Source organism: Ambystoma mexicanum, chromosome 13 (genome assembly GCF_040938575.1).
Source record: "Ambystoma mexicanum isolate Mex_15411 chromosome 13, UKY_AmexF1_1, whole genome shotgun sequence".
NCBI classification, from domain to species: Eukaryota; Metazoa; Chordata; class Amphibia; order Caudata; family Ambystomatidae; genus Ambystoma; species Ambystoma mexicanum.
This window is the reverse complement of record NC_090938.1, coordinates 586240666-586266165: the sequence shown is the minus strand read 5'-3', so window position 1 is coordinate 586266165 and position 25500 is coordinate 586240666. Positions and strand designations below refer to the sequence as shown.

The following is a 25500-nucleotide window of genomic DNA, read 5'->3' as shown; positions in this document are numbered from 1 at the left end:
TGGTGAATACCCTGGGTGCCGACCGTAGTCCGAAGGGGAGGGCTCTGAACTGGTAATGACGCCCTTGGACCACGAACCTGAGGAATTTTCGGTGCCCCTTTAGGATGGGAATGTGGAAGTAGGCATCCTCCAAATCCAACGACGACAGGAAATCCCCTTCCTCCAGCTGGCCCAGGACGTGCTGGAGGGTGACCATCCGGAACTTCTGCGCCTTGATGAACTTGTTCAGACGTCGGAGGTCTAGGATGGGGCGCCATCCTCCCGTCTTCTTCTTCACGAGGAAGTATCTCGAGTAAACTCCGGAGCCCCGAAGCCTCTTTGGGACGATTTCGATGGCGCCCTTTCTGAGCATCGCCTTTACCTCCAGGAGAAGTTGAGGGACGTGAAGTTCTTTCCTGGCCACGGGGGGGGACACGCGGGCACCTTCTTTGAAACTCGAGCGCGTGACCCCGGGCCAGGGCGTCCAGAACCCAACGGTCGGTGGAGATGGACTCCCACACGCTGACGAAGCCCGCCAGCCGGCCTCCCACCGGGGTGCTCCGGTGGGGGCCCGACCCCACAGCCGGTTCAATCCTGCTTGGACGCGGCTTTGCCGCCTTGACCTCCTGGGCGACGACGGCGGGGTCCGCTAGACTTGCCTCGTCCTCTGTAGGCCTCTTGCGACGACGAGCGGGCCGCTTGACGGTAGGAAGCGAAACCGCCGCCGGAACCTCTGGAGGCGCCCTTGCCTCCGCTGCTCCGAAAGAGCGTCCGACGTTGCTGCAGGACTCCGAGGGCCCTGGCCGTCTCAGTATCCGCCTTGATGGCCTGAAGGGAATCGTCCACTGTCTTCCCAAACAGGTTGTTCCCGTCGAAGGGCATGTCCAGGACTCTGTTCTGGACGTCCTGCCGGAAATCCGTAGCTTTGAGCCATCCACGACGTCGAAGGCAAACGCCGTTGCCCAACTGGCGGAACCCAGTGTCGGCGATGTCCGTCGCCACGGTGATGGCGTGGTCCGAGGCCACCTCACCTTCCTGCAGGATCTCCAGGGCCTCCGCCCTCTTGTCGTCCGGCAGAAAATCCAGCAGGGGAGCCATCTTGTACCAGAGCTCCCTGTCGTAGCGAGCCACGATAGCCAAGGCGTTGGCCGCTTTAATCGTCGTCGCTGCCGACGAGATGACTCTACGTCCCATAGCATCCAATTTCTTTCCCTCGCCGTCCGGCGGGGAAGTCGATGTGGAGGCCGCACCCCCCCCCGCTTTCTTCCTGGCTGCCGCGGAGACGACGGAATCCGGGGTAGGCTGTGCCCGGAGGCACAGGGGGGCCGTGTCCGGGACCCGGTACTTCTTCTCGTACCGGTCTCTTCTAGCTGGCGTCGTGGAAGGGTTCTTGAGGAGGGAAAGGCCCTCATCCCAAATGTCGTCCAACAGGGGCACTGCGAGGACCGTCTTCCTCTTGGCCTCGCGCCGCTGATAAAGGAAGCCTTCCTTTTTCTTCTCCTCAGGGCAGAGTTGGAAAAGCTCGGAAGCCCTGGAGATCATGGAGTGGAAAGATCCGATCTCGTCGGGCGGAGAAGCCCTGGCGGGAGGCGACGACGGAATATCCTCGTCGTATGCCTCGTCGTCCGTACCCGTCGCTGCCGTGTCAGTCCCCGTATCATCCCCTCGGGTGGACGGGGGAGAGGGTTGGACGGGGCGCGACGGTTGAAAAGGAGGTGGTGGATGGATCCTTCTTTTCTTGGTAGGGGGAACACCAGAAGGTCCCGGTTCTGGATCCCCCGACGGGAAAGGTTCTTCCGTCGGTAACGGTAGTCTCGTCCTTATCTCGGAGCATAAGGACTGTATGGCCAACAAAATGGCCGCCGCGTTGTCTTGCGGCGCTGGCAGAGGGGAATCCGACGGGCGAGCAGGGGCCCCGTCGGTATCCTCGACGATGTCGTCGTCGTCGTCACCTGCGTCGGGGTCCATTCCGACGGGCTGGCCTTCTTCCACGCCTAGGCCGTGGCTTAAGACCTCGATCAGCTCCTCTTCTGAGGTTGAGGCCGAATCTACGACGACGCCCTGCCCCCCCCTTCTTCCCCACGGGGGGTTTCACGGGGGTCCTATCGATGGGCACAAAAGAAGACTCCCTCCGAGGAGGCAGGGAGATTCTGGGCCCCGAGGTCGCCACCACTGGCGCAGCCTCCACAGGCTGAGCCAGGGCCGCCGCGACCGTTTCGATAGAGGGCTTGGTCGGATGGATCAAGGCCTTCACCACCTTAGGTGCGCTCACCGCCTTATCCTTGAGGGAGGGGGCACTGCCACGCTCCTCCTCTGCCTTAGAGCTCGACCGGGGCCTCTCCAGGAGTTCGCCGGGTGCTCGGCCTTCCTCTTACCCGACCCAGAGCGTTGGCTCGTGGTTGATGGTGCCGGGGAGGGTGCGCCCTGCCTGGCGCCCGTAGAGCCCGACCGTTCGGCGCTCCCGGTGCCAGCGGACTCGCGGTGCTTAGCCTTATGTTGGGCCCCCGTCGCCGGGGCGCCCTCAAAGGTCTTAGAAGACCGCTCGGGTTTCTTCTTCTTCTCGCCAGACGGGCTCTTACCCTCCAGCCAGTTGGCGAGACGTTGATGGCGGTCCTTCATGGTCCGTTCCGACATGTTGCCGCAAAACGCACAGTCCTTCTCCACGTGCGTCTTGTCCTCATGAAGGCAGTAAAGGCAGAAAGAGTGTTCGTCCTCCTTAAAGACGTTCTGCAGCTGGCATCCAGGGCAGACCCTGAACAGCTTTCCGGGCGTCGAGCTTCCCTTCTCCTGGGCCATCTCCGAGCCGGGCCTGAGAAGCTTCTGGAGTCCTCCGAAGTGTAGCTCGACGAAATCTTCACCCTTGAGGGGCGCAGACGAATCCGACACGGGTCCCCGTTGATCGGATGTAGGATCGGTGGAGCTTGAGGCTCTTTTGACCGAAAGAAATCGAGTTTTTGTGAAAAAACGCGAAAAAATAGCACTAACGCTCGAGAGCAATAGCACCAGGATCCCAACACATGAACGTGCGGTAAAAATCTGAAGATGGCTGCCAGAGGCGGTGCTTAGGTAGAGGGCAGTCATTGGCTGTGGTCAGTATGACGCAGAGACCAGTGATTGGTTATTACTACGAAAGACAGATCAGAACGAAACTGATACTGGTTTTTTCTTTACCGAGGATTCCCAGCCTGACGACGGGGAATATTCATGAGCATGTGAATCCATGCCAGACCCCATGCTGGAGAACCTGAGGTTTGCCAATTCCCTCTGCCCTTGTGTTTCAGGGCTGCAAAGTCATACCAGGTGTTGCGCTTGGAGGCATGTTTCAGGTGGATCCTCATGACTGGGGCAAGAATAGCGAGGGTATTCGTGATCAAAGATGGAGGTTGCTGAGAGTCAGAGATAAGAGTCTTTAGTGGGGGAGAGGGGCAAATGAAGGTGAATGCGAAGGCAGCAGCTGACACTAGTTTCATCAGATGGATGTTCATGAACAAAGTTGGCAGGGATGGGGGGAGGTGCGGTCAGAGGGCAGAGAGGTCAGATCAGGAGAGTGGGGGTGAGAGCGACAGCTCAGTGTGGACGAAAGCATCAAGAGTGTAGGACCAGAGGGGAGAATGAAGAGCGAGGTGCAGAGGTCACGGAGTGGGTGCCATGATTGAGGAGTCAAGGTGGATGTTGAAGTGATTAGAGAGGAGTAGAAATCAACAGATTCAGAGAGGAACAGGGTAGTAGAGCCAAGGGGCCTGTAGATCGTGGCAATGGTCAGAGGATGTCAGAGAGATGACAAGCTTGCAAACCATGCTCTCAAAGGAAGAGTAAGGCTGGGTGGGTAAAAGGGAAGGGACCACTCAAGGAAGATCAGAGCAACCCCAAAGCCAGCACGGTTAGGGTGAGGCTAAAGATAATCTTATAGCCATCAGGGAGAAGAGAGTCAAAAGCAGTGGCTGAGCTGGCATTGAACCACGTCTTGGAAAGAGGATATGGTGATCAAGGTCTTCAAGATGTCGGCAGAGTGTTGGATGGTATAACGATCATCAAGTGTGGCTAGATGCAAGAGGTCACCACCTTTGAAGGATTTCCAAGGAGTGGTGAAGGGGCGTGGTACACCTGGATGATGCGAAACCCGCCAAGAGTACTTCCCATCCAGTGCCACCATTAATGGGTGTAGATGTGAGTAGAGATGAGGAGTCCATAAATCTGGAGAGGGGACAGAAAGGAGGACATCAGTGAAGATCCGTCTGAGAGTTGTCTGCGATAGGTAGGCCAGGGTTAGTGGTCAGGATGGGTTTTTGCTTTTTTCTTCCAGACTTGGAGAGTGAGGATGGGTGATAGTACAGCAATTAGAAAATATAGGGAGATGATGAGTGTCACAGGGGCGGTGGATAGGAGATGAAAGCAGAGGGGCTGCAAAGCACAGTACGACCTGTATACATATGGCTCCCAAATTTGTGGATTCACATTTGCCCGCAGATCTTGTGTTTTTGAACTAGGAAAGGGTGAGCCAGGTGCGACGGGGCCTGTGTGCAGGCACTGTCAAGGAAGGAAGCCACCCCAAATACAACACGGTGCTCATGCAGACAGACCACATCCTCCTCCCTGCCTAATCTGCAATAATGATGGCAGTGTCCCTGGCACAGGAGCACCAGCGTGGAGGAGCTGCTGCAAAGAGCAGAGGGAGGCTGGAGTTACTCGGCATCGCTCTGTGCAATGTCGTGGACAATGGAACAACCCGTCAGGGGCCACGCTACACTGGATTGCAGGCATCAAGGGGGTGATGCGAGTGGCTCAACACCGCAGCAGATGAGGGGGGACGCCGCAGAGACTCCACAAGTCAATGCAGTGTCTCAAGAAGGCCTCCCTGTAGGCCAGTGTAACCCTCACTAGCCACCAGGGATATTTTGGGGCAAGATTTGGCCTTCAAGGAGGCAGATTGACAGGAGTGGGTAGTAAAAGGTATAGTGTTAAAGTAAGAACAGTCACAGAGAGCGTAGTAACAGCCCCAGGTAATGGAAGAATAGGAGTAGTTTGTGGCAAGAGTAGATAATAACAGAATAGCAAGAGTCAAGGAAGTAGAGTGGGTGGAAAGAACAGAGGTAGCAACAGTAAGACGTGAGAGAAGGAGTCAGATCAAAGGGGGGGAGGGACTGTAGTTCGGTCAGAGGAGAATATCTGGAAAGACCAATAAAAGTGAAGGATCAGAAGAGAAAGAAAGCGAGAAAGGACAAAAAAGAAGCTGCTAAACCCAGAGAACCCTTGGCACAAGTCATTATGAAGTCCTAATAAAAGACCCTTGGACTTACTACCAGAGTCAGCATGGTTATTTGTGGCGGCCCACCGAGACAGGCTTGAAACAGATTCAGTCCCATCTTACCAATGAGGGTTTCAATCATTTATAATTATAAAAAATATTGGAGTTGAAACTTGAAAGGATAAAAAAAAAAAAAAACGTCATAAAACACCATTGGTGCAAACTGTAAAGACAATAAAAAATAAAGCACATCTTGGCACAAATCTGCATGGGATGTTGGCAGCTTTCCCAGTTTACTTAAGTTAAGCCTAGGTTCAGGTTATATAGGTTTTAAACTAACACCCACGGTTCACATCGATTATAACCGACATTTTGCCAATTAGCCATTCTCAGATCAAATGCCCAAAGACGACGTAGCTACAGCTGCTACATTGAGGTCCACTTTAAATGAGCCCCAAAAGGAAAAATGGCCCCTCTTCCACTCAAAATAAAGGGATTCACTTGCCTGGAGTTGACAAAGGCTACGTGAAAGCATTGCAGAATAATTGCACATGGCTTTGTGGGTCGTGGATCTTGGCCAGAAGGGAATGGTAAATCCAAGATAGGCACTGAGAGTTTCAGGAAAATTAACTGCCACAATCGAAGTAAAGAACCAGACCTTGCGCTGGGCAACACTCGTTTTTAGTATGCAATACTATTACAAACTGGAAAGACCATATGCAATCGTCCTTATTTAAACTTCTAAGTGGCAGTCCAGAACAAACTCCTAGGTTACATACCTTGTGGACATTGGGCATCGTTTGTAAGGTGTGACACCAAACTTAATATGCAGAAGGGCCAGAGTTTGCTGTGTATATAGATCAAAGCCACACCACATGGACTATGCCAGTGAGGCAGACGCATGTTGCTTGTGGTTTCATGCAGAAGGGATTTAACCTAGCAATTGGGACTCCTTAGGGGGTGGTCTTTGTCCTTCTGTAACGGCAGAGCAGCTAAAAAAAAAAAAAAAAAAAAACAAACCAAACAGTCTAGAAGGTTGTCCATAGCTGAAGAGTTGTGCAACTGGAATGGTGCTCTATGAGGCTGAAGGGCAGTAAGAGGACATTTTTGTGGTCATCTTTGCTTAGCAGTTTAGTCTTGCAAGTTCTAGCGCTTCAAAGAGCAAATCCCGCCTGAGCGTGCGAGTTGTGTGGCTAGGTAGGCTAGTGCTCGGGCAGTAGTTGCTTGCGCTGCAGGCATTTTCAAGGTTGCTCGGATGGGTAGCCAGTGAGATTTGTTTAGATGGGGGAGATGCGGTCAAATGTTCTGGTTAGGAAGCATGCAGAAGGAGTTGAATGACCCGAAGGTTCGAGGGGCAGGGGGTGTGGCTGGGGTGCCAGTAAATTAACTTTGCTATCCTAACCTTCATCATATGGGTCAGATACAACAGTTCACTCGGCTGAGATCCATCAACAACCAGTCAGTCCCAAATCCACCTCTCGGCAGGGCCAACCTGATCCTTCATCCTTGCGGAATGAATAAGTGAGTACCAGTGCTGGAAGAAAACTGAAAACCGGCGTACGAAGCAATAATGGAGACATGCATGAGTGATAAGGTCTTCTAAGGAAACACTGCAAATTACCCTTAGGAACTAATTGCATGTGCACGTTTCACTAACTTGTAGGCTTCTACCCAGTTTACACTTGTCATGGTCTACTACTCCAATCTGTTTAAGACGGAGTAAACATTTCTAAGAGTAGATGTCTGGTCACTTAGAGAAGTGGAAAAAGTGTTTTACACCCTGGAAAGAAGACATGATGGTGGCAGTAAAGGCAAAACAGTGTTCTACTATTGAAACAAGTAAAATACACCATTGGATTCCCTGTAATAAGTGGACAAACTTAACAGATGTGAATTTACCCCCTCTACCCCCCCAAAAGAAAATGTATGCAATTTCATTTTTGAACATTTGTGTTACAAGTTTAAAGGGCATTAGCAACTCAAGGGCCTGGAACAGCATTTACAAATGACATTTTCGTACAAATTAAGTTAACCTAGACTTCTAGTTCATACTTCCAATTTGTGGTTTTGTCCCCCATTGACAACCAAGTCATGGTCTGGGCAGCACAGTTGCAGAAACATATGGACTAGAAGACCCACTCTTTCTTTGACTGAGGAAGACCTAGACACAAAGGTGGATACTAGAAACTAGCTATGGGTATATTTTATGTACATTTGAGAAGCAAAATGGATGAGCAGAATTGTAGATTTTCAAATTTCAAGAAGGGGGTTACTCGGAGTAGAAAATCAAGCAATTCGAGGATGGAATAAGGACGTCTTTATTTTTGAGGAAATTGGTTTTAATATTGATAATGAAACTAACGTAGCAGGGGTGGAAAAAGAAATTAAAAAATAAAATTTGTGACATTAGATATCTAACCAAATATAAAGAATATGAAGATTATGTAATGCAAGCGTTTCCAGCTGATAGGCCCTGTGATATTATAAAATGTCAAAACATGAAGATAAGATTTATTATGATAATAAGGTAGGAGCTTCTTCCCACTCTTTCCAGAACTGGTGCATTGAAAAGATACCAAACTCCCTACGTTTGTGTAGATTTTGCCTAGGTGAGATTGAAACAGACATCTGTTAACAAACTGTTGAATTAAGGAACTTTATGAAAGGTGTTACCTACGATTGCGACGAACTGACATTTTTATGATGAAATGTTGAGTAGGTTATACTTGGGGGAACTATATGCTATTGAATTATACAATTTATTATATTTGGTTGAGGATATTGGATTGTATTAATCAGTTAAGTACAATTAATAATGATCACATCTAATCATGTGCTATTTCTTTGATTTGTAATTCTGTAATTATTCTATATTTTATTAACTCCCTAAAGTGTGATTTTATAATGTATTTTATGATCTTAGGATGAATTATATGAATGGGGAATGTTTAGTAATATTTTTAGAGTAAATGAGATGTATTAAAATGTTTTCCATTATATTCTTGTGTTAAAAGGTTTATGTAACACTAAGAACGCAATGTTACAACAGCATTTACAAATGCAATCTTCTTATAACTCATACTTCCAATTTGTAGTTGTGTCCCCCATAGGCCACCAGGTCACAGTCTGGGCAGCACAGCTGCAGAAGGTATGGACTAAAAGACCCACTCTTTTCTTTGACTGGCGAAAGCCTGGATACAAGTAAAGCCAGCGGGTGAGCCTGCTCTGGACTGACACCTTTCTTGGTATTGAGCATGTTGGCAAATAGCCAGAGTTTTATCAATAACTTGTGCCACCATAAGAATTATAGATGCTTGGTGTTTTGCTTCTGGAACACCCATCTGTTCCAATGCAGTTTACATAGATTAATTTCAGTTTAAAGCAATGGGGAACCTTTTTACACAGCTTAAGAAAAGAGCAGACTTTGAAATCAGGAATTTCGTGGAGTCCATCCTTTGAGCTAAAGATATTTTTCAGTGGTGAGCAAACGTTACACCTTTCCAGATGTTGTGTACTACAACTCCCATCACCCCACACCAATATATTCAATGTCCAGTCATCCTAGGAGCGTAGCTCGAACAGAGAGCCGCAGGTTGCATGCCCCATGATTTAGTGAGTGAATACATACAAACGTCTTGCTCCTCTCTGGACAGTTGTAAATAAAGGCCCCAAATGTAAGCAAGCAATGTATACCAGAAAACGTGTGTACAAGGAGACCATCAGTTCTAGGCCGGCATTAAGCCACAGAAGGTTGGAACCCCCACAGCCTCAGGAGGGGAAATCCGATTGCATTTCGACCGAAATTGGCACTGAATTCAAGCAGGTGGATCACTTCTAATAAAGGCTTAAAAGCTTTTGCAGCTCAAGGAGGAAGCTAATGTTGTGGGAGATTACAGATCAAGCCTCAGAGGATGTGCAGCGGTTAAGAGCATGCATTAACATGCACTTCCATGAACTCACAACATCTCATTTAACTGCTCCCTCCATCATCACAACCACAAGTATTGCGACTGGGTAAAAACAGCCGGCGAGCCAAACTTAAGGATTTAGACAAAAAAAACTTAAACCAAGCAGAACAGGCAGCATAATTAATTTCCTAAATTCTTGAAAAAGAACAAAAGCCCATTCGCCATAAAACTGCATAGCCAAATAAATACAGAATAAGTATTTCGTTGCTTTTGCTGAAAACATTCCTATAGATCGATATGGCACACAAGCAGAATCAATTGTCAGATTCGGTTCAAGCAATACTATGGCTCGAATTGGAAGACTAAATTCATGTAGCAATTAAAAAAGCATGTGGGCAGATACAAAAGTGTTGGTGCAAGATTATAGATTAGTTTCTAGCTAAATAAATAAGTGTGCACCCTGTTCTTGCAAGGGCACCTGAATGTGTGCAAGATGCCCCTTTTCACCTCCTCTGCACATTGTCCCAGTCCTGCGATGCCCATGAACTGTATATTGCTATAGGAAAAACCTTAAATATTTTTAAAAATATAGTAGGGTATTATGAAAGTCACAATCCTAACTTTCTAGCCCAGGAAATTCTGAGATTCTGGAGTACATGCTGCCCGGGTTTGAACCCGTGACCTGCAGGTTTGTGGGCTACAACCAGGTTACCAGAGATGTTGAGATATATGTATGCATATTGACCACAAAAAGAAAGAAAATTATCCTGCCATCGACTGCTCTTAAATGCCAGACTCCACGCTTTTACCAGTGCAGTGGGTTGGTCCAGAAAGACGCATGCAGAGCCCCAGATGCAAAGAATACGGCCCATACAACTGACCAAGGCACAGGTAGTTACAGACAGTGAAAATGAAGCCTGCTAGAATCACTGAGAAGCTACAACATATTTGTTTTAAGAACCAAGGCTACCCACCTCTTCTGGTTCGATGAGTTTGAACTCCATTCCCCGGCCTGTCCAGGCAATGAAGTTAGTGTTGGTTGGGTCATCCAGTAACGCTACCAGAAACTGCCAGAGCTGGAGGGATCCACGGCGCTGGTAGGGAGGACCTTCGCGGTATGCACCTACTTCTTGCTTGATATCACCTGCTGCAAAAGGAACAGAAGTTGAGCCACCGCATTGCAATTTCTCCTGCATTTTTTATGGTCACAAGTCAAAATGATTATTTATGGTGCACGAACCACAGACCATCACTAGAAAAACTAGAAGCACCGACTCACCAATATCATGCTTTTTATTATTATTATTATTTTAGGGTGTCTGGGGGGGCGGAGGGGGAGAACCTCCCAAATCCACTTGATAGTACACATTAGCAAAGGGAACATAACCCAATAGTAAGGTTTTTACACAAACTTAACGTGCAGTTTTGTGAAGCGTGCATAGCTTTTGCCTGAAAATGGTGTTGCAGTTTGGTCCGCTTAAAGGGTAACTTTGTACAGGCAGAGTAATAGGCCATATGGACAGATTCACAGATCCTGGTCTGCAGGTTGGCCGGCCAATATATGCAGGACCGTCAGCCACATAAGCCAAGGATTACAGGAGCATAGCCTGCAATTAGGCTTTTTTAGGTTACATTTGCAAACACCCTGGGGCAAAATTCAGAGGCATTGCTAGGGCGGGAGGGGGCTTTAGCCCTGGGTCTTTTGGTTGTAGTCCTGGATAGAAGCTCCGGTGCTACAACCAAAAGGGGAGCTAGTGCCAAGCCCCGACAGTGTAGCGCCAGATCTTTTCCAGAGCTAGCAACACCCCTAGGCATAATCAAGCCTCTCCAGTGAAGCCCTCACATTCAGGTAGAGCCCGCTTAGCCCAAGGAGTCTATGGCTTTGCACTGATGTGTTTGCTGGAATCCAAGGTCCCACTTGCAAGGCACACCATCATGTATTACACCACTGCAATCATTAAAGCAAGGAAAGACTGTCGAAGATACTGAGCCCGTTGTGCACAAGCACAATATGCCAAATTTAATTTTCAGAGAGACCCCTCTAGAGTCATCTGTGTTCATGGTCATCAAATGAAGCGCCCCCCCCATGCGTTGTATGTAGTCTTCACCGGGCCACACCTGGAAGACTCAGACCAGCTGCTAATGAAGCCATGCCCGGCCTCCTCATCACGCCAGTTCCCAGCAACCACTCCATGCAGATCTCTTTTTTTTTTTTAATAGAGCCAACAGCCATATAGAGCAAGACCTCGGACCAAACAGGCAGTTATGGGCCCTGAGAAGACCTTGCTAAAGTACCTTGCTGTGCTCGGGCCATTAACCTAATCTTAATTATACGTTCATATTACATAGCTAAATCCTAAACTTTTATTATCATCCTAGAAGGCGGCTGAATGGCTCTGGTGGCAAACCAGGAGAGGAAAGATGATGCAGCACAACAGAATCATAATACACATTACCAGCTACTCATCCCGGAACAGGGGTCTTTAAACTTAAAAAAGTCTCAGGAACCCAGGACGAAGGCACAAATACCAAGACCGTCCCGGCAAAACCGGGACGTCTGGTCACCCTCCATGTGATGCATTAACTAGAAGGTCAGCACTAAAAGACACAGCGACACGATTACTCCAGCCTTCAATATGCCATTCATGCATTGCTTCCTGTGAAGCAAATGTACAGCAACCTGCAGAGACAGGCAATGTACATGTTTGAAAAGTGAATGCTACGCCTCTAGGCTTCTCTATACAGAACACGGGCCTTCACATGAATTCAGGATACAAAAACCAATGTCGTGTGCGGTGTACATTTAGGAACGCCCCGTGGATGTTCCGGCTCATTACTCTATTCTGGCTCACATGAACACACTACTTCCTTTATCCTGAACACGAATGAAAGCAAAACGAGGATTCAAGGTGAATATGTTCCTGTAGCAGGGGCTTCACGATGGCATTTAGCATTCACATATTATATGGATACACTCCGAGGGTGTAGGGGAGGAAGCACAGGGAGGCAAAATAAAATGTTTCCTTGGAATGGGGCCATGGCATACATTGATTTTAGATCTATATCTTTTTAGGCATAGTAACTTTTGAGAAAGTTTCTTCATTAACGGATGCATTTTCCTGGTTTAGGGGCTCAGTCTAACAAAGGTGATGCGCATGAGGTGGCGGTCGCAACCAAAGAGTTTCAAAAGTGAACGGAAAGAACTACTGCCCCAAATACAAATCATCACTAGTGCACCAATCAAGCATTTATGTCCCGCGGAATCGGCCGAAATGACCAAATCCAATTTACCTACCCCACCAAAAGACCTAAAATGCATACCACCAAAAGTTTGAACTACAAAAAGTTTGAACCTATTGTGGTATGTATGTGGTGGGGGTAGGAAAAAAAAATAAGATTCAAAAAATGAGAGCGGCTGCGGGGGCTGCCCCCCGCAATACCCCTGCTCACTATACTATATAGTATAGTGTACGGGGGACACCCCTGCAGCTGACCCGAAAAGAAATAAAAAAAAAAAAAAAGGAAAAGGACCCTGCGGTGCCAGTTCCTGATCATGGAAGTGAAAGGTAAGTAGGGGGTGGGGGTGTGCGCAGGGGTTAGGTTTTGGGGTTGTTTTACAACGAATGTCTGCATGAGAAATGCAGAACATTTATGAATATCGTACATTTCTCATGCAGTCATTTCCGTCACAGACCTTTCCGCCACGGTAAAATAACCCCAATCCTGTCCCGCTTTGTTATAAATCCAAGTAATCTTGATAAGTGGGAGGATTTCAGCGGCCTGGCTAATTTTCCAACCATATGCCCAGTGCACAGATGCCTCATTTCGTACTTGAGCGTTTGTCTTTTTTGTACGAAACTACAACACTTATCCCCCCCATTCAGAAACATTTGGAAGGCTGAACAGCTGCACATCTGCATGACACCCATTCAGACCCTAGGCTCGCTCTTGCAGATGGGTGCAGCTCTAGCTGCAAGGACTTCAGTATAAAGAAAACCAATCGTGAGGTTTTCAGAAAGAGGGGTGCGACCAGCTACAAAAAAAACTATTCATTCCCCCAGAGCGAGGTGAAAGACCTTGAAGCAAAAGTGGGCGGGAAAGTTATAAAGTTTAAAAATACTGAATCACTCCCCATCCCAGGAGGAAAGACAGGAAACCGAATCCATCTGCCCCCTTTGCAGCTCTTTACAGGTAGCCCATCGGCTTGCTTCCACTCTTCACGTGGGTGGAATTTTGATATTCTGCCTTTTGGCAATGAACAAGTACTGTAAGCAATGTTGGTGGCCAGTACACTCTTGTCTTAGCACGGTCAACCATGTTGACAGCTCGCCAAAGCAAAGGAATCTGCGTTGGACACCAAGCTTCAAAATTGCAGTCTACCATTAATGGACAGCTTTACAACAAATCGCCTCACAAGAATTGTTTCCGCCTTGCATTGAACTCGTGGATACAATTTCCCCAAGATCCCTCCCATGGACAGTCTTTCTTCTATCTCCATGCATAGACTAAGAGGCAGCCTGAATCACAAGCATTTCAATTGGCACCGTGGGGCTAGGGCCAGGACCAGAAGCAGACGAATCGAAAAAAAAACATCCAAATACCCCCAACAGAGCGCTGTACAGAAAATACGTTTAAAACTAAGAAAGGTGTAAATCTAAGGGCAGTCATTGTAATGAAAACTAGCCACATTCTACCATAGATTTGGGCCCTGGCAATTAAGCAATATTTCACAAAATTAAAGCGCAGAAAAGCGAGACAGTTTATTCCTTCTAAAGTACTTGTTATAACTTAACTGCTATCTATGCATACGATGGATTTAATAAGTTAGTTAACTTAGACAATTACATGGAAGTGTAGGTCACTATATCAGCAGGTCTATCTATATCTGTACAGATTCTAAGAGGGGAGATACGAGAACCCATTATTACTTTGCAATCGCCTGTGACCTCAGTTTAAACTGGTGGATTTGCTGCCCACCAAACAGAATGTTTTTTTTTTACAATGCAAACATACATGAGCATGCAACAACTTCAGAAAATGGAAAATAAAAAATAAAAAAAAGGACGTGAAGCATAAACGGGACATTATGCCTCAAGCACAAACCAGCCTGCAGGGCTGCCTGCCTGCGTTAAATATAGAAATGCAATTCATTTTAATGCAATAGGGTCATGGGGCCATGCTTGCCCCGTGAAGGCCACGCAGCGGAAGCAACACCAGAGGTCACCCAAAATAGAGTTTGAAACTCGAGGAGGCATTAATCCAACTCTTCCTCTCCCGCCTCCCTCCAATCGCACTCGCCCATCGCCGATCCTCCTCCCAACTTTTCAGTTACACTAACCCATTCCCCGTGCGCATGAGGGACTTCTACCCAGTGGAGCGGAAGTGGGTAACTCGAGCCCGGGACAGCGCTAATCCATTTGGAAGTGATAACTGTTCTGGAAGCGGAGACGTGAAATGGCAGCGCACTGCAGCCGAACAGCAGCGAATTCACTGCTGGGAGTCAGACAGGGGTTAGGGCTGCCCAGTTTACCACGTCAGGGGAACAGTACTCAAAAGAAAGCAATCCGGTGCTTGATACACTTGTGGGCACCACAACCGAAAAAAGTAGATTACTGGTTTGTCTAAGAAAACGACAAAGAACCGATCTGCAAAGGAAAGCGGCGTGTACCAAGCAGGCATCGAAGTAAATAGAATGCCGTAGAATTGTCCCCAGCACTCGAGCCCGCCCCCTTTAGAGGGTCCGCTGCACACTTGGGCATATTAATGCGTCACACTAGCTCACAGAAGCCACCAGCTCTCAACCCCCCCAACCCCCCTCCCAAGCATAGCACCAGCAAGGTTTACCACATGGCTGAGCAGGGAGGCAATACATTATATAAATATATGTTTCCAAATGGCTTATTTTGTTTCCAAAACATCCAACTTATTCCAAGTACAGCATGGAATGAGTATAACTTTTGAGTAGGAGCCCCTCTCCTTCGGTTCTGGTACGGAGGCAGGGACTAGACCCTATACACAATGTACGCCATGTAAAAACACCTTGTAGCAAACCAAGAGTCGTTGGGGCGGAGACAGACCGACCAAACTCAGTACGGTTTAGTCCAGACATGAACATGGCACCCAGTACACGTAAAAACGAACTCCTCAGACGCTTATGGAGCAACGCATCTGGACCAAACATGCTGGTACATCATGACACTAGTGTAGGAACCCTTCAGTTCTTTGCGCAAATTCCACTTAAATTCTGGCGCTTCAGTAGGCTATCCTCACTCTGCACAGGCCAACGGAATACACGATTAAGAAGAAGCCTTCAAAAGTCTAACCTTCAAATTTCTCTGGAACAACACAGGCGTCATCGGTAAAAGCCCTCATCTGCTTCTCATATGCAAAGCCTGCAAAGATAGATATGTACATGGTCAGTGTATCCCAAAAAACGAATATTCTTTTTGAAAATGAGTACATTGCAAGCTGCTGCTGTGTCGCCCCGGATGCTTTGGCACTGCAAGTTACACCAATCCCCCATATAGCTAGTAAGACCCGCCAACTTACACCAGACACAAGGGCTCCATGACAGTCTGTTGGGCATCCATATCCATCGCCAACCATTCGTATTTCATGAACATCCTTTTCAGGGAGTTGCGACTTGCAAAACGGCATTACCCAAATTGACCTTTTGCACAATTGACCTTTACCTTTATTTTACTATTGTGTGTGGGGTGGGTTTTGGGTAATAAATAGAATGGGAGTGGTGGTTGCAGGGGTCTCCCCACCCCTCATATGTCCTAATTGACCTTAATTTCACAACCAATTGTAAAAAGGTCCATTCGTATACATCCTTGCAAAACAGCACTTTTGCTTTTCCCCTTATAAACAGGAGAAGAACTATAAAACACTCCAGGACTGTTCTGGGTTATCTCCTGTGGGTTACCTTAATCCGTTTTCACACCAAAAACCACACAACTAACTACATTCTGCTATTGTACATGCACTTGCATGTGTTGCCCTAATCTTGCCCTTCAACCGAACTTCGCAAGACGCTACGTTGGTTGTTCCGTCTGTCTGTGGGCAAAGAGATGGAGAGGAAGCTTGCCCTATCACTATTCTGCATAAGGGAAGAGGCATGTGTCATTTGCTAGTCACATTAATTATATACTTCTATTCGAATTCTCTGGCTAGCAAAAAGGTAAGAAACTTTTTTTAAAACAAGAAATGCATTTTTTTTAACACATTTTTTGGAAAAAGGCCCTCCTCTCGTGTTGTGAGTGTCCTGAGCACAACACTTGGGAGGACTCACTGCTGTAAGTATTGTTTGCCGTTCTTTGGTTCTTTTGTAAAAAATAAAATAAGAAAAAGCAGTAGAGTGAACCCCACGTATCTGGCAGAGGTGACTGCTGATTAGTAAGTCTCTCTGTAGGGAATTTGACAAAAAGTGTATAATCTCTCATTCCTAATTTGCAAGAGAGGAGTTCTTATGACCTTTTCTGTGAAGTTATTTCTTCACTAGATGGGGTCATGCAAAATCTGACCGGTTTCAGTGGACTGGTGTCAATCTGCCACTTTCTTCAGGGCTAGAAAGGCACCAATCTGTGTGCCTCATCTTGCTTGGTCTCAGCTCTGCAGGTAGTCTCACCTTCTCTTTGGGTATTAAGGGCTCCTTGAATTGCAGTGGAGCAAGTGGCGGGCATACTTGGAGGATGCCTGGATTCTTAGCATTCCTCAGTACTTTCTCGTGTGAAGTGTGTGGTGTGTCTGCTGCAGTCTCTTGCAAGCTGCGATGTAGTTCAATTGGTAGGAGAAGCATTGTCTGAAGGGTTGCCCTGAGCAATGTCAGAGGTTAAGATTCATTCTAGACCTTCAAGCCACCCCGCCCCCCCCGCGGGCCTTTGTGATTTGCTTGCTTGACGCAGCCATCAGAACCGAACCATGCCTCGCTGCCGTCTTAGACATGGGCCAGCATGTTCGCTCTATATAAAACACCCAAACAAGGCTCATTAAGCAACCAGGCACTTTTTGGAAAATAGAGGGGTGAAGCCGTGAACCTACTCTGCCAGACTGGCACGCTCATCTCCAAAAGCCCAATCCGCACATGTTTGGATGAGAGGACCAAAACTTCCAGTGTCAGTTCAATGGAAGAATTGCTGGCCCGTGTTCATCAAAATGAACTTGATATATAGGTAGCAGCAGTTTAAATGAATACATTTGCAGCCAAAGTTTTCAGTCAAGGAGGCACCTTAAATGGCAGAAACGGTACAATGCACCACATTTTATCCTAGACAGTGACGTACATTTTAGGTTAACGTGAAGGCTTTAATTAAAATGTAAACGAAACATTCTGCTGCCGGCAATGAGATTATGTACTAGAGTTTAGGTGTGAACATCTAGAACTCATGACTAATCACATTTGCACAAAAAAAAAAAAAAAAAAAAAAAAAAAAAAAAATCCATGTGAAGATCAATAGCAATGGCTGGACAACCTGTGCCACACAGAAGATTGTGGGACAATGTCCCAAGAACCTCACAGTAATGCAACCCAGCATTCTATGCAGAACCGGAACATCACAGATTAAGCTGTGTGAAATCCCAGCAATGCTTTAGCAGAAGGAAATGGGTTTAAAGTTGAGGTTGACAGACTGCTTGTGAACCACTGAGTGACAAACTACCTTCCACCATTCAATCAACTTTGTAGCGGGCGATCAGATTCCCCGGTCTTATTCAAAACAAACATTTGCAATGCAACAGTTTGGGCTTTTGTGTAGGCAATGGAAAGGCACCTGACAGGCACTGCTATAGTGGTATTAAATGGCCACAGATGGTGGCATGTGCAAAATAGTGCGTGTGCCTGGGTATCTAATAGCAGTGCCTAGAAAATGCCCAATACTTCTACAAAAGAAAAAACTGTTGGCCTGGTCAATGCTTGATTTTAACAGGACTTCAGTGAAGCTCATGCCTAGTGCTTGAAAAAAAATAAAAAACCGAGTGGCAGGAGCAAAACCTGGTTCAGACATTTGTATTACATCAGTAGCAGGTTTACAGTTCCAATTAATTCATTTAATCCCAGAAGACCGCTTTGAAAAATAACTGGCAGGCACTGAATGCAACATTTGATGGCAAGGCTCGAGGATAGTGAGCTCAAAAGAGTTCCCATTAGGTTTTTGGGGGGCAGGAACTGTGTGGAAATGACCATAGGGATTGGCTTGGCTATGGGCAGTCAATGGGTGGGTAAATAACCAAACAGCACCTATAAGATATATAGCACTCATTTGCCATTTCTCCATCTGTACTCGCAAATAGTTTTGACTTCTAATTGCCCAAGCTAATAAGCCTGAACTACCCAAACAGACTACAAAATCATATTTCAGTGCGGCGCAGGCAAGACCTCAAAACATTTACCTTCCGTATTTGCATGGTTTGCATAGCCCTCCACGTTCATATACATTGAGGCACAGCCAGGAACATCTACAAAGACAACAAAACCTAGTTATGAGAGAATATTCAGTTCATGGGTATCAAAAGGACGAATTACAGACAACCGTCCTGGTATACATAAGTTTCATAAGGCATTGGAGCGATTGTGCCCACCTGTGTAGACTGGAAACACCCCACGGTTGTGACTAAAGCGTACTACAGGTTACTTTTACCATAGCACCTTCCTCCGACCTCAGCAGGGATACAGGATCTCCAATCCAAGATTTAGACTACTTTGCATTTTGTTTTTTTGTGCTCACCTTGGTCACTTCAGTTTATAAAGTAGAGTTATTAGTGCTTTGCAGCAAGACCTCTGGTTTGAAGCACTCCACATATGGGATCATAAACTTGCACACAGCATCAAAAAGGGCAAGAAGCAGAACTATGAAGGGTCTGCATCTCACATTGACATGTCCTCGTCTCCCTGGTCTTTACAACTGCCAATGCCCAGATTAGAGAGTTCCGTATACCACTTCTATTGGGATGTGGCATGCAGTCTTCAAATTGGCCCATCTGCAGGTTGTATGAGCCGGAATAGCCCAGAGACTTCAGCACGCTACATTCCAAAAGACACCATAGGCAAAGTAGATCAGAGCATAACCAAAGCCAATTCCCCTAGACAGCCCAGGCAGATTTATGCGCTATGGCAGTGCATACCAGGTTACTGTAAAAAACAAAAGCTGAGTGGGCATGAACCTAGGCAGGCCTCAAAATCTGACATTGCCACTAGCCATGGGCTAGTGATTAATTTACTCTTGGAGAGTAGGCAATGGTGTGCTGCGTGCAGCAAATTTGAATTTGTTTAGTACTTTGAAACATTCACCCCCTATATAAGCACATTACCTGCAACCACTTCATGCCCTTCATAAAAAGAGCAAAGGGGGGTTATATAACACCTTTCTAAAGCTTGGAGCATATGGTTATTGGTTCATAAACCTTGTTAAATGCCATTGCTGCACGGAGGCCTTTGACTCGATCTTCAGAACGCGTAAAGCCCAGTACAGCCCAAACCGGCTCTATGAAGCTTAATGGCTCTATGAAGCTGAATTATAAAACAAACATGTTGAAAACTAATGCTGTGTTGCAGGATCCCGAGGCCATTGATTTGAAAGGGCTTGACAAGCTCAAAAGAACAGACAACCATCATGCCAACCAGGAGGAAAGACCGGATTGCTCTCCTACAACGATTATAAAAAGGAGATCATCACTCACTATTGCCAACAAATCTATGGAACCCCGCACGGTACATAAAGGTAAACCACTGCAGCTCTACACTGCCAACACCACTTTTGGGTTGTTTGGATTTACAGCACCCAACTGGATGACCTGACCAAAACCCCAAGACTTGCATGCTGCCCATTCACACAATTTAACCAGTCTCTACCACTAACCCCTTTCTCCACCCGCCTCATGCAGCATTGGGTTGATACATTTTTGGGTGCAAAATAAATTCCACAAAATGTTGAATAGGCCATGCTTTTCTGAATGGCACATTTTTCCATAATGTACTATAGATGTCAGCAATCTTCAGCAGTAAAAGCAAGTCCTTCTTCTTAATATTCCTAGCACACACTTACTGCCATCTCAAAGTCCGTATTTTAATAAGGTAGGGAGACAGATTCAGTCAGTGACTCATGTGAAGTACTCCCCAAACTATTGGTGCATTTCATTTCTAAATTAGGAGTGTTAGACGGAGAGATGGTGTCCATCCTAAGGTCTTACAAAACATTGTTTTAGATGGACAGCAGCCGTCTAGAATATTTTGTGGGGAAAGAAATCGTTACGGAAAACCACTGATCACCCAGAGAATGAGGCATTTAAACTTCTTTGTACATCTTACGCTTAGAATTTTGGATACCATGAAAGGTCTGGAACAAGGGAGGAGGGGTGGGCAGGGGGAAATCAGAGCTATGCCTGAAGAGGTTTACATACAAGAGTTGAGGCCTAAAGGCATTTTTAAAATCTCGAATCTCCCTCCATCAATGCATTTAACTTTGCTTTAGGACTTCAGGCTAGGGGTAGAGAACTATTTAAAAGCATGAGCAAGGGCCTTTAAAGCAAGACATTACAAAGAAAAAAAAAGCAGAATATTTGTTATGTAGGAGAGACCTGTACACAATGTGCTACCGCCATTATACTCTTCAACTCAAAGTAGACCAATTTCATTTGTATTGTGGCAAGTATGTTAAATGCATTAGGGGCACGTTGATTAATCTTCCAGATTCCCAGTAATTCATTTAGCTCTGCAAAATGACGATTACAGCACTGCATGCAATATTGTGCAGACATTGCGTACCATCTCGGACAGCAAGAGCAGATAAGAGTATGGGGGCACATCTTGGTAACCAGAGTCTAGATGCCAAGACTTATCAGGTCTCTGTGCCCCATCAATCGAGGCAACATGTTCTGGTGCATTTAAATGTTTGAACCAAGACACTGTTCAAAAAGGTAATCAAGGATTAGATCTTCAAATTGTGTGACCCTTTTGAAGGTTTCGGTGGAGGTAATGTTGCAATAATTTAGAAACCTGCTAATGGCGAGTTAGGCATATTGATGTAGTTCAGCACCACCACCACCAAAAAAAAAAAATAAACCGATTTGGGAAAAAAACAAAATTTACAAAAAAACACATGCACAGGAAGCTAAAACGTTCAAATGCTTTGATGAGCTAGTCAAAAAGTCAGAACCTTTGATGTGTATAGTGTTTGAAACCCAATGCTTATGGAAGGGCTCATCCCGAGAGAACTGGGCAGAAACCATGGCTACGGTGACAGGAAGGGACAACACGGACCAGCAATCCCTTGATTTTGAACTTTACTGCACCTAATCTGGGACGGTCCTCTATCCCAGTGTTACTTCAACTTTCAGAAAGAAATTGCTTTTCATTATAATTTGCTAGCACCCCAGCATTCTTGAGTCTTGCTAGAATGTTAACCAGAATCCTGAGGCACCCAAAAGGACAAAAATTGAAGAAATACTCTAGAGCCAGCCCATTTATAAAAAAAAAAAAAAAATGGGTCTTTTGGCTAGCCACGCTGTGCAGCTAATGCAGCATAGGAGGATGGAGCGCTACATAGCCATGCCAATGAAACTGGGTCCTAAACAGCAGCTCATAATAGCTAGCTCCTCTCCCACTCATACAGCCAGTGCCCCAAAGTGAATTAATGTGTGCCCTTCATATGTCCCAACCACAACCATCAGGCAATTGAGGCCCCAAGGTGCTGGTAGCCAGGCAGAGCATGGTCAGTACCTGGGCTCTGCTTAGCGTATCAGTCTTGGGCATGGTGTGCCTACTCAGCAGATTCCTTCAGGCCCTGGGCAGGGTGAACACCACCTTGCACCCAGAGGACCCGGTGCTCTTAACTAACCTGGAAGAATTTGGCTGAAGGGATGGGGGGGGGGAAATAGCACTTGGGATGCATAGTTAGGGATGCCGGAACACGGTTGCACCCTGTTCATCAGCACATTTCTCTTCCACATCTCCAGACAAGGACGTAGGCCAGTCACACCATGTACAATAATGTACGATATTCCGAAGCGTACGTAAACCTCTTGCATGAGGGCTGTGCCCCTCGATTATCTGCAGGAGGGCTTCCATCTGTGACTAGTACTTAGGGGAAACTATTCAGGTGTTCCATGAACAGTTAGGGAGGACATGGGAGTCATGCTGCCCCCATCATAGCCTGCCTTAATGCCTTAAGAATTTCTTGGAGGCCTGTTCTAAGGTAATGGTTGGGGGGGTGGGGTGGTTGGTCTCTTACTTATTCTTCAGGCAACAACCTTGCGTGCCAAGGGACTCCGCATTAGGATGTCCCGGAACCGAGCACTCCGTCCCGATTTTTACCACAGGAAAACACTGACGATTTTGTGAATGAGCCATCTGATGGCGAAGGAAATGCACAATGAGAGTTTACCAACAATGCAGTGGTGTTAAAAAAAAAAAATATATCAAGTTTGGTCATTTCCTCAAGATGGCCCCAGAAAATTCATTCACACCATCAAAAAAAAGAGCAATGGCAAAATGGTTTACCCCACTACTAAGCACCATGAAAAAAGAAAACAAAAAGATGGAAACGGAATGGAGGAAAGATTACAATCCAGACAAAAAAACAATGTTCCAGAAGCACATTCGCGCATACAAGAAGGAAATTCAAAAGGCAAAGAGAAAGCATTATGATGACAGAATCACAAATGCCACCAACACACAAAAAGAAATGTTCCGTATCATTAAAGAAATGAGAAACCCACCAGGCTGTGACAACACCCCAAACCCCTCGGAGAAACTATGCAACAACCTTGCAGACCACTTCAAAAAGAAAATCAATGACATCCGACAAACCATCCAACAGAGACCAACCAGCAGCGACTTACAACCAAACTAACCTAAATCAGAACTGCAGCACAAACTCAATAACTACCCTCAAATATCAGCAGAGGTATTCGCAATGCTGATAAAACACAGCAAGAAAGCGGGCTCACCGATGGATCCCTGCCCCCCGGACATCTACAAATCAATCCTCAGACAAGGAACACCAGCAGAATACTTCAGAAACCTTCTAAATCTATCACTGGCAACAGGAACAGTACCAAGGATCTTCAAATCGGCTTACATCAAACCACTTCTGAAAAACACAAGCGGGGACGTAGATGACCTCTCCAACTACAGACCAATCTCCAACATCCCCTACCCAGCCAAACTCCTCGAAACCTACGTATACAAACTAACCCAAGAATATGTTGAAGAACACCACCTGCTAGACCAAGCTCAAGTCGGCTTCAGACCCACAAGAGGTACAGAAACAGCACTACTATCCATCTGGGATGACCTAAAAACAAACGCAGACTCCAACACAACATCTGCCCTTATCCTGCTCGACCTCTCTGCAGCCTTCGACACAGTTAGCCATGACACCCTAACCAAAAGACTAGAAGACATAGGCATAACAGACACAGCGCTACGCTGGACTAAATCATTCCTAGCAGACAGAACTGAAACCGTCTGGATCAAACCCTTCAAATCCACCCCACGAGTCAACGACTGTGGAGTACCACAAGGATCCTCACTATCTCCACTGTACTTCAACATCTACCAAACCCCAGTAATCACAATCTTCAAGAAACACAACATCAAATGCTACAACTATGCAGACGACACTCAAATCATCTACAAGATCGAAGACACCCAAGCCGATCATTCAAACTTAACCGACTGTCCAAAAGAAATCTTCAACTGGATGAAAGCCAACAACCTGAAAATCAACCCAGGAAAAACCGAAATCATGATCATATCCAAAAACAAAGAGAAGGAAACCGCCATCCTGTGGCCAACGGAAATGGGATCTACACCATCACCATCTAAGGTAGTAAAAAATCTGGGAGTCCTGATGGACAACACCCTAACCTTAGAACCGCAAATAAACGCAACAGTCAAGAAATGCTTCTTCCTCCTCCACACGGCAAGAAAAATACTACCTTTCCTCTCCTTCACACACAAAACACTCACCATCGTCGGCCTCATCATGTCAAGTATCGACTATGCAAACAGCCTCTACCTCGGTATACCGGAATACCTACTGAAGAAGCTACAACAGATCCAAAACACTGCAGCCAGACTACTCCTCAAACTATCCAGAAGAGACCACATCACCCCGGCCCTAAAAACACTACACTGGCTCCCAGTAAAACAGCGTATCATCTTCAAAACAATGTGCATAACGCACAGGGCAATCAGCGGACAAGGAGCAGAATTCCTATAAAAAAAAATAATCTACAAGCCAACGAGACCGCTCAGGTCAACCAACGAAATCCGACTGGAACAAAAACCTTACATCAAGAAGAAACTCGGAGGCACCGCTTTCTACCACTTAGCCGCGAAAACCTGGAACATCCCAAAAGTAATAAGGAACACCAAAGACCACCTTAAATTCAGAAAATTACTAAAAACCTGCCTCTTCAACACCGGAGACTAAAACCGAAACAATAAAACAAACGACTCATCAAAAAAGGACATTGACAAACCCCTAGAACCGACAGAAGTACGCTGGGCACCAGTAGGGCTGACGCTGGACACAGGAGTCCACCCGCGAGACCCAGAGAAACGGATACAACTACTCCAGCCAACCCTTACCATCCCCCACCGCCCGTACAGCCACAACTAGGTTCCACGAGGCTGTGGAACGGACAAGATACCACCAATCACCACACAACCGGGTGTATGGACACTAGCAGCGGCGCTAGTCATGTGGAGGGGGTGAGGAGCATGCAAGGTTATTAAGGGAGCGGGCGGAGGGGACAGCTAGATCCTCAAACGGCCTCGAATGGAAAAACGGGCACGTACCTCCTGAGGCTCAGGGTGTACAAGCATCCCGTCGGGTAAGATTACACGAGCCCAACCGGTTCAGTCCAGGATAGAGATGACTAACGAATACCATTAACAATTTCCTTCTCTGCATACACCTCTCAAACTCCAAACCAAACAACCACAAACCTCTAGCGCAGCAAACCGCACGAACTTCACTACACTGCAACAACAAAACAAAAAAACACAGACTCGCACATCAGCACACGACGACTACCGGCCGCATACACCCCAGGCCCAGCCGACGGAACCACCGGGCTGAGGCTGCCAACAGCACATCACTGCAATCTTGCACTTTTCCAGCCTCCACCCACTAACCCACCCCCCCCCCCTCTTTCAGAGCCGCCAGAGCGCCAGGGGACCACTCCGGTGGTGATAGTGCGCGGTACAAATGACCTTTAACATTTTAAATTAGCAGTCGAGGCTTCTCTTTCTCACCACCAACCTCCCAATTAGCAGCCCGGTGGCATTAATTTACTATGCAGGCATATCTGTAAAGATTTTGATAGCCAAGGAAAGCATAGCAACCAGAGCACAAGCTTTTT

The 25500-nt window shown here is 46.6% G+C and overlaps 1 protein-coding gene across 3 annotated transcripts in view; it reads right to left on the bottom strand.

Annotated features, from left to right (window-relative positions):
• ETV4 (ETS variant transcription factor 4) overlaps nt 1-25500 on the bottom strand; it is a 132644-nt gene that overhangs the window by 26746 nt on the left and 80398 nt on the right. For all 3 annotated transcript variants that reach the window (XM_069634410.1, XM_069634409.1, XM_069634411.1), the window contains exons 9-11: nt 18523-18588; nt 15456-15524; nt 10107-10279 (exon numbers count right to left, since the gene is read on the bottom strand). In XM_069634410.1, coding sequence (XP_069490511.1) covers nt 10107-10279; nt 15456-15524; nt 18523-18588 — 308 coding nt within the window. The remainder of the gene's footprint in view (nt 1-10106; nt 10280-15455; nt 15525-18522; nt 18589-25500) is intronic.